Source organism: Telmatherina bonti (assembly GCF_933228915.1).
Source record: "Telmatherina bonti genome assembly, chromosome: 10".
Classification (NCBI taxonomy): Eukaryota; Metazoa; Chordata; class Actinopteri; order Atheriniformes; family Telmatherinidae; genus Telmatherina; species Telmatherina bonti.
In genome coordinates, this window is record NC_136628.1 from 858,348 (window position 1) to 868,410 (window position 10,063).

At 48.6% G+C, this 10,063-nt stretch overlaps 1 protein-coding gene across 1 annotated transcript in view; it reads left to right on the plus strand.

Annotated features, from left to right (window-relative positions):
- The window catches only part of sim2 (SIM bHLH transcription factor 2), a gene marked incomplete at both ends in the record, with an annotated part of 81,283 nt that extends 76,142 nt beyond the window's left edge, over positions 1-5,141 (plus strand). Inside the window, 6 exons of the mRNA XM_079247962.1 lie at positions 94-200; positions 512-659; positions 734-881; positions 1,595-1,844; positions 3,838-3,948; positions 4,624-5,141. Coding sequence (XP_079104088.1) covers positions 94-200; positions 512-659; positions 734-881; positions 1,595-1,844; positions 3,838-3,948; positions 4,624-5,141 — 1,282 coding nt within the window. The remainder of the gene's footprint in view (positions 1-93; positions 201-511; positions 660-733; positions 882-1,594; positions 1,845-3,837; positions 3,949-4,623) is intronic.
- Between the last annotated feature and the right edge of the window lie 4,922 nt (positions 5,142-10,063).

Genomic DNA, 10,063 nt, shown 5'->3' on the forward strand with positions numbered 1-10,063 from the left:
AGAGCCACCGTGGGACGTCAGACATGCGATGTTCATGTGTTTTACTCAGTACTGCTGCAGGAACTAACTGTCTGTCCTGCCTGCTGGAGACAGGGTGGCCGAGCTGACGGGATACGAGCCTCAGGACCTGATCGAGAAGACGCTCTACCACCATGTTCACTCCTGTGACATTTTCCATCTTCGATATTCTCACCATTTATGTAAGTAGTAAGCTGTGATGTAATGATCAGAGTTCTGTTTGCTTTAGAAGGCCTGGAGGGATTTAGGGGAGGGATCCATGTCCGCTTTGCTGCTTATCCTTCATGACCACAGATCACTTAGACTGCTGTGGGAAGGAAGATTATTATGAAGGAATCTTTTCCGCCAGAAGGTCTCAGAGACGTAGCAGCTGGAGAATCAGGAAGTAACCTCTCCGTGAAGCTCCTCAGGAGAATCAGAAGCGTGCAAACTGTGTCTGGATAGGATGCTTTTACAGGAGCAGTTTCCATGACTCTTCCTGATCTTTGTGCAGTGCTGGTGAAGGGCCAGGTCACCACCAGGTACTACCGCCTGCTGTCGAAGCGCGGCGGCTGGGTGTGGGTGCAGAGCTACGCCACCGTCGTGCACAACAGCCGTTCTTCCAGACCTCACTGCATCGTCAGCGTGAACTACGTCCTCACGTGAGTCAGTCTGGAATCCCCTTTTCACCCAGGAGTTAGTCTGATCCCTTAAGGCCGTGTCTGCCTGCATGCAGGGACACCGAGCGCAGAGAGCTGCTGCTGTCCGAGGAGCAGACCCGAGCGGCGGCGTCCAGCCTTCCTGCCTCCCAGGAGGAGCAGAAAGCGCTGCGGAGCAAAGCCGCGAAGATGAAGAGCCGAACCCGAGCAGCTCCTTACCCTCAGGTGGCTCAAATGGAGAATCCTCTTCAGTCTGCGACGTGTTGGAATAACTTAGAGTTTGTTAAAAGATGGAACTGAGTCAGAATAGCATGCTGAAGCTTTTTTCCCTCAAAAATCTCACCTTCATAATATTTCATTCAAAACACAAGAAACAAAACGTGAACATCCTAAAATGTAAAACAAGGGGAGAAATGTGGACTCGTCATCAGTTCATGTGCTGTTATGGTGTCTGGACCCACTGCAGATGTTCCCTCCGGCTGCATGTTGCACACCTGTCCAGGTGTTCCTGCCTCCAGACCCCCCCACCCTCAAATACACCAAGCAGTTAAAAACTGAACAGCAATAATAAAATGTAGAGTTTGTGTATTTTTTATGACTTATAATCTGAATAATAGCAGAACAGACATGATCCAAACATTTCCAGGAAAATCAGAAAAATAATCTGAAATCATTTTAATGTTTTGTGTTTATAACATCTTTTCATTTTAAACATTTATAATCCTCTGAAGTACATTTTAAGATATTTTTAATATAACTGGTGATGTTATGGGGACTCAAATAGGTCAGCATGGTGCGTGAATGTTTTCCTGATGCCAAGGTGAGGAAAGTTAACAGATGTTTACAGATGTTTACTGCAGCTGCTGTGTGTTTGCTGGTTGCAGCAGCCGGAGTCCAGCCTCTTCCATCCACATCATTCCAGCTTTTCCCCCTGGAAGGAACCGGGAAAGGACAGAACCGGGCACCTGATGGACCCCTGGAGGGAGAAAAACTCGACTTTCACCTCTGAAAAAAGCCAGGTGTCCTGCAGTCCTGCTTCCAGTTTGACCCTCCAACACGCCTACAGTCCCCCCCATCTGGACCCTCATCGTCTCCACTCAGTCACGTCTCCGATGTCTCCACGGCTCCTCGGCTTCCTGCAGGGTACAGGACCTGCTGGACGCACCGCTGCATCTCCCAAACCTCCAGGTACACACCGGTCCACGTAGACAAGGGTCCAGGTACATGAAGGTCCAGGTACAAGAGGGTTCATGTACACTCGGGTCCAGGTACACGCGGGTCCAGGTACACTCGGGTCCAGGTACACGCGGGTCCAGGTACACTCGGGTCCAGGTACACTCGGGTCCAGGTACACGCGGGTCCAGGTACACGCGGGTCCAGGTACACTCGGGTCCAGGTACACTCGGGTCCAGGTACACTCGGGTCCAGGTACACGCGGGTCCCGGTACACGCGGGTCCAGGTACACGCGGGTCCAGGTACACTCGGGTCCAGGTACACGCGGGTCCAGGTACACGCGGGTCCAGGTACACTCGGGTCCCGGTACACGCGGGTCCAGTTACGCAAGGGTCCAGGTACACTCGGGTCCACGTACACGTGGATTCAGGTACACACCGGTCCAAGTAGACGTGGGACCAGGTACACAAGTGTCCAGGTACACAAGTGTCCAGATACACAAGCGTCCAGATACACAAGTGTCCAGGTACACAAGTGTCCAGGTACACAAGTGTCCAGGTACACAAGTGTCCAGATACACAAGCGTCCAGATACACAAGTGTCCAGGTACACAAGTGTCCAGGTACACAAGTGTCCAGGTACACAAGTGTCCAGGTACACAAGTGTCCAGATACACAAGTGTCCAGGTACACAAGTGTCCAGGTACACAAGTGTCCAGATACACAAGTGTCCAGATACACAAGTGTCCAGGTACACAAGTGTCCAGGTACACAAGTGTCCAGGTACACAAGTGTCCAGATACACGCGGGTCTAAATACACACCGGTCCAAGTAGACGTGGGTTCAGGTAGACTAGGGTCCAGGTACACACGGGTCCAGGTACACACCAGTCCAAGTAGATGCGGGTCCAGGTACACACCAGTCCAAGTAGATGCGGGTCCAGGTACACACCAGTCCAAGTAGATGCGGGTCCAGGTACACACCAGTCCAAGTAGATGCGGGTCCAGGTACACACCAGTCCAAGTAGATGCGGGTCCAGGTACACACCAGTCCAAGTAGATGTGGGTCCAGGTACACACCAGTCCAAGTAGACATGGGTAGACATGCGGGTTCAGGTAGATGCGGGTCCAGGTACACACCGGTCCAAGTAGATGCGGGTCCAGGTACACACCAGTCCAAGTAGATGCGGGTCCAGGTACACACCAGTCCAAGTAGATGTGGGTCCAGGTACACACCAGTCCAAGTAGACATGGGTAGACATGCGGGTTCAGGTAGATGCGGGTCCAGGTACACACCAGTCCAAGTAGACATGGGTAGACATGCGGGTTCAGGTAGATGCGGGTCCAGGTACACACCAGTCCAAGTAGATGCGGGTCCAGGTACACACCGGTCCAAGTAGATGCGGGTCCAGGTACACACCGGTCCAAGTAGATGCGGGTCCAGGTACACACCGGTCCAAGTAGATGCGGGTCCAGGTACACACCAGTCCAAGTAGACATGGGTAGACATGCGGGTTCAGGTAGATGCGGGTCCAGGTACACACCGGTCCAAGTAGATGCGGGTCCAGGTACACACCGGTCCAAGTAGATGCGGGTCCAGGTACACACCAGTCCAAGTAGATGTGGGTCCAGGTACACACCAGTCCAAGTAGACATGGGTAGACATGCGGGTTCAGGTAGATGCGGGTCCAGGTACACACCGGTCCAGGTACTGCAGACTCAGTGCTGCTTTCCTCCAACTCGGAGGCCCAAATCAACTGTCTGTCAGTTTATCATCCATCCATCCGTCTCTTGATCCACCCGTTCATCTATCTATCTACCCATACATCCATCCATCCATTCGTCATCCATCCATCTTCATGCCGCTTATCCGGGGTCGGGTCGTGGGGGCAGCAGCCTAAGCAGGGAATCCCAGACTTCCCTCTCCCCAGCCACATTTCCCAGCTCTCCTGAGGTGTTCCTAGGTCAGCTGAGAGATATAATCCCTCCAGCTTGTGTTCTCCCATCAGACTCCAACCAGCCGGTGGACTCGTGTCTTTCCTCTGGAGCCATCCCTTTCCTGCTTCCTCGTTCCGGCTCCTCAGACGCCGTTCAGAGTCGTTCAGCCGGGACAAACTTTGGTTGGAAAAAGAGGAAAACGTAGCAGAAAGCAAAGCTCTGCAGGTCACATGATGCCATGACAGACTGTTTCGCTCCTGCTGAGCTCCAACATCTATTTTCTGGGGAGGCCAGCGCCGCCACGCATCAGGCTCTATACTCTGACCCCAGAAATCCTCCATCATCACTCGCATTAAGTTGTTTGGGTAAAAAGTTGCCAGTAAGAAAAGATCTGCGACACTTCCACTCACATCTGTTCCAAAAACAGCTGAACTTGTGTTTATTGGTTGATCCTGATGTTTCCATGTGTTCACAGTGTAATATGAGTCATGTTGAAAATAATTTTCTGTCAGACAAAAATCTTAGCAGTACCAGTCAACTCTTCTTCAGTTATTTTTTATTTGCTTTAAGAGTTCAGGAATATTTAAAAGCCGCAGACAGCTTGTCATTTTTATTGTGCATTTTTAAAGATGAAGCTTTGACTGAATTTATTAGAAATGATGTAAAAAATAAGCAAAAACTGTTTTGCATTAAGTTCAGGCTCATTTCTAAAGCAAGTTTATTACACATTTGGTAATGCAGCTGTTTGGAGACGGCATCATACGGTTCACAGAGTCAGCTGTTGGTTCAGAGATCTCTGACAAGACTTCTGGCATGGTCTCAGTTCTGGTGTCAATCGGAGATGTTTTTCCCTCCAGGTGCGGGACTGGACGCTGGCTGCAGGATTGATTGTCCCGGTGGCGGTCGCTACAGGCTGCTTCACTGTCACGCTCAACCTCCTCACATCAAGAAAGGGGATCTGTTAATCCAGGACACAAGAGCAAAACCAGAAGCTGCTGAGGGACTTAAAGGTGACCAGAGCCTGGTCTGCTCTTTGTCTGGTGGTTTGGACAAAGGTAAGCAGGACATCTGGCTGCTGAGGAGGAGGCGGAGACTCGGTCTGATGGAGACTCCCTGCAGATATGATGACGGTCACCAACAACACCTGCCTGCTGAGAAGGTTGGGAAAATGTTGACTGGTGCGGTGACAGGAGCGAGACCTTCACAACAAGCGCCACGCGCGACCTTAAACTTTCATCAGCCGTCAGGAAAACACGGCTCAACGAAAATCAACAGCTGCAATTACCACGGCAACCGTCCTGTGGTCACATCGTCCCCTCAGAGCCAAACAGAGAGCCCCCCATACACATCCGTCATCATCACCAGCGAGAGGTGACCGGCCAGGTGGTCCCTTGTCTCTCCGTCTGGAACGTCACCTGGAACCTTACAGCTGCTCTGAAACCAGCTTTGTGCAAAAAGAGAAAATTTTGCTTCAATTATTGAGTTATGAGACACGAACAGATAATCTGATCAGAGTGGCACCAGCGTTGTTGGACACATCGTTGTCCTGAGAGTCCTGGGTCTGCGCCGTCAGGATGAGCCAACAGCACTGCTGGTGTCGCTGCATGCATGTGTCACCACGGCGACGTAGGGGTCGCTGCTCCGTGTCTCGCCCTGTTTGCTTCAGCATCAACCCTGCAGCTCGCATCACAACGTCCAGGCAAGACGGCCAACACACCACAGTGCAGTGGGAATGTTTTCCATCGCCGAGGCGAGGAGAGAATTTCTGCAGGGACGAGGTTTTATCCTGGACTCTAAATGCTGTTGGACCGGAACGAAGCCAGTCGGACTTGTTATGCTGGGAGGAGTACAGACCCAGTTACGGGTTATTCTGACACTGTGGCAGTGGGCATGACCCACAGCATAGTCCTGGTTTTCTACCAAATAAAAGGCTTCAAAACACCAAGTGGTCCAGTTCAGTTACTTCACACTGGAATTATTTAGTTTATTAATGCAGCTTCAGAGGCTAAAAGTGACATGAAATAAAATCTAATTACGAATGTCTCAACCAGTCTGACAACAGCAAACACAGTGAGGAGCCGTACTCAAAATAAAAAAACTTCAAACAGCAGCAATAACAAAAATATTATTCTTCTGATAGTTTTACCTTTTACGGTTTATAAATATTAAGCTCCTTTAAATCTTTCAGTTCAATACTTGAATGGAAATTTACATAGAAGTTAGAAACCATTTGGAGCGTCGAACTCTTTCCGAAGGTCAAAGGTCACCGGTCAACTTCCATCCAGGATGTAAAAGTATAAAAAACCATCTGGCTGCCATGTGAGTGAAGCAGAAGCTAAACGTCAGAGAACCATCAGATCTTTCCAGGAAAGCTCTGGAAATGGCCGGAGCCTTTCGGGTGGGGACCAACACACCGCGGTGGGGCCGAAGCAATGGGACCAGTCTGGTCCACAGGAAAACAACTTTACTCACCGCTGACGGAAGAAAGAGAAGAAGAAATAAGTCAAGACATTTTTTCGTTTAAATGGAAAAAAAAACCAAAACAAAAAAAAAAGAAAAAACCTTTGTTTGACTTGTTTTTGTTTACTAAATGAAAAAAAAAGCATCAAACATAAACATCAGTCCAGGTAAACATCAATCCAGGTAAACATCAGTCCAGGTGGACATCACTCCAGGTGGACATCAGTCCAGGTAAACATCAGTCCAGGTGGACATCAGTCCAGGTAAACATCAGTCCAGGTGGACATCAGTCCAGGTGGACATCAATCCAGGTAAACATAGGTCCAGGTGGACATCAGTCCAGGTAAACAACAGTTCGGGTAAACATCAGTCCAGGTAAACATCAATCCAGGTAAACATCAGTCCAGGTAAACAACAGTTCGGGTAAACATCAGTCCAGGTGGACATCAGTCCAGATAAACATCAGTCCAGGTAAACAACAGTCCAGGTGGACATCAGTTCGGGTAAACATCAGTCCAGGTGGACATCAGTCCAGATAAACATCAGTTCAGATAAACATCAGTCCAGGTGGACATCAGTTCGGGTAAACATCAGTCCAGGTGGATATCAGTCCAGATAAACATCAGTTCAGATAAACATCAGTCCAGGTGGACATCAATCCAGGTAAACATAGGTCCAGGTGGACATCAGTCCAGGTAAACAACAGTTCGGGTAAACAACAGTCCAGGTGGACATCAGTCCAGGTAAACAACAGTTCGGGTAAACATCAGTCCAGGTGGACATCAGTCCAGATAAACATCAGTCCAGGTAAACAACAGTCCAGGTGGACATCAGTTCAGATAAACATCAGTCCAGGTGGACATCAGTCCAGGTAAACAACAGTCCAGGTGGACATCAGTCCAGGTAAACAACAGTCCAGGTGGACATCAGTCCAGATAAACATCAGTTCAGGTAAACAACAGTCCAGGTGGACATCAGTCCAGGTAAACATCAGTCCAGGTGGACATCAGTTCAGATAAACATCAGTCCAGGTGGACATCAGTCCAGGTAAACAACAGTCCAGGTGGACATCAGTCCAGATAAACATCAGTTCAGGTAAACAACAGTCCAGGTGGACATCAGTCCAGATAAACATCAGTTCAGGTAAACAACAGTCCAGGTGGACATCAGTCCAGATAAACATCAGTTCAGGTAAACAACAGTCCAGGTGGACATCAGTTCAGATAAACATCAGTTCAGGTAAACAACAGTCCAGGTGGACATCAGTCCAGATAAACATCAGTCCAGGTAAACATCAGTCCAGGTGGACATCAGTCCAGATAAACATCAGTTCAGGTAAACAACAGTCCAGGTGGACATCAGTCCAGATAAACATCAGTCCAGGTGGACATCAGTCCAGGTAAACATCAGTCCAGGTGGACATCAGTCCAGATAAACATCAGTCCAGATAAACATCAGTCCAGATAAACATCAGTTCAGGTAAACATCAGTCCAGGTGGACATCAGTCCAGGTAAACATCAGTCCAGATAAACATCAGTCCAGATAAACATCAGTTCAGGTAAACATCAGTTCAGGTAAACATCAGTCCAGGTGGACATCAGTCCAGGTGGACATCAGTCCAGATAAACATCACTCCAGATAAACAACAGTCCAGGTGGACATCAGTCCAGGTGGACATCAGTCCAGATGGACATCAGTCCAGATAAACATCAGTTCAGGTGGACATCAGTCCAGATAAACATCAGTCCAGATAAACAACAGTCCAGATAAACAACAGTCCAGGTGGACATCAGTTCAGGTGGACATCAGTCCAGATAAACATCAGTCCAGATAAACATCAATCCAGGTGGACATCAGTCCAGATAAACATCAGTCCAGGTGGACATCAGTTCAGGTGGACATCAGTCCAGATAAACATCAGTCCAGATAAACATCAATCCAGGTGGACATCAGTCCAGATGGACATCAGTCCAGATAAACATCAGTCCAGATAAACATCAGTCCAGGTGGACATCAGTTCAGGTAAACAACAGTCCAGGTGGACATCAGTCCAGATAACATCAGTTCAGGTAAACAACAGTCCAGGTGGACATCAGTCCAGGTGGACATCAGTCCAGGTGGACATCAGTCCAGATAAACATCAGTCCAGGTGGACATCAGTCCAGATAAACATCAGTTCAGGTAAACAACAATCCAGGTGGACATCAGTCCCGGTGGACATCAGTCCAGGTGGACATCAGTCCCGGTGGACATCAGTCCAGGTAAACATCAGTCCAGGTGGACATCAGTCCAGATAAACATCAGTCCAGGTAAACAACAGTCCAGGTAAACAACAGTCCAGGTAAACATCAGTTCAGATAACATCAGTTCAGGTAAACAACAGTCCAGGTGGACATCAGTCCAGGTGGACATCAGTCCAGATAAACATCAGTCCAGGTGGACATCAGTCCAGATAAACATCAGTTCAGGTAAACAACATTCCAGGTGGACATCAGTCCCGGTGGACATCAGTCCAGGTGGACATCAGTCCCGGTGGACATCAGTCCAGATAAACATCAGTCCAGGTAAACATCAGTCCAGGTGGACATCAGTCCAGATAAACATCAGTCCAGGTAAACAACAGTCCAGGTAAACAACAGTCCAGGAGAACATCAATCCAGGTGGACATCAGTCCAGATAAACATCAGTCCAGGTAAACATCAATCCAGGTGGACATCAGTCCAGATAAACATCAGTCCAGGTAAACATCAGTCCAGGTGGACATCAGTCCAGGTAAACATCAGTTCAGGTAAACAACAGTCCAGGTGGACATCAGTCCAGATAAACAACAGTCCAGGTGGACATCAGTCCAGATAAACATCAGTCCAGGTGGACATCAGTCCAGGTAAACAACAGTCCAGGTGGAAATCAGTCCAGGTAAACATCAGTCCAGGTAAACATCAGTCCAGGTGGACATCAGTCCAGATAAACATCAGTTCAGGTAAATAACAGTCCAGGTGGACATCAGTTCAGGTAAACAACAGTCCAGGTGGACATCAGCTCAGGTAAACAACAGTCCCGGTGGACATCAGTCCAGATGGACATCAGTCCAGGTGGACATCAGTCCAGATAAACATCAGTCCAGGTAAACAACAGTCCAGGTGGACATCAGTCCAGGTAAACATCAGTTCAGGTAAATAACAGTCCAGGTGGACATCAGTCCAGATGGATATCAGTGCAGGTGGACATCAATCCAGGTGGACATCAGTCCAGGTGGACATCAGTCCAGGTAAACATCAGTCCAGGTAAACATCAGTTCAGGTAAACAACAGTGCAGGTGGACATCAGTCCAGATGGACATCAGTCCAGATAAACATCAGTCCAGGTGGACATCAGTCCAGGTAAACATCAGTCCAGGTGGACATCAGTCCAGGTGGACATCAGTCCAGATAAACATCAGTTCAGGTAAACAACAGTCCAGGTGGACATCAGTCCAGATAAACATCAGTCCAGGTGGACATCAGTCCAGGTAAACATCAGTCCAGGTGAACATCAGTCCAGATAAACATCAGTCCAGGTAAACATCAGTCCAGGTGGACATCAGTCCAGATAAACATCAGTTCAGGTAAACATCAGTCCAGGTGGACATCAGTCCAGGTAAACATCAGTTCAGGTAAACATCAGTCCAGGTAAACATCAGTTCAGGTAAACATCAGTCCAGGTGGACATCAGTCCAGATAAACATCAGTCCAGATAAACATCACTTCAGGTAAACAACAGTCCAGGTGGACATTAGTCCAGGTGGACATCAGTCCAGATGGACATCAGTCCAGATAAACATCAGTCCAGGTGGACAT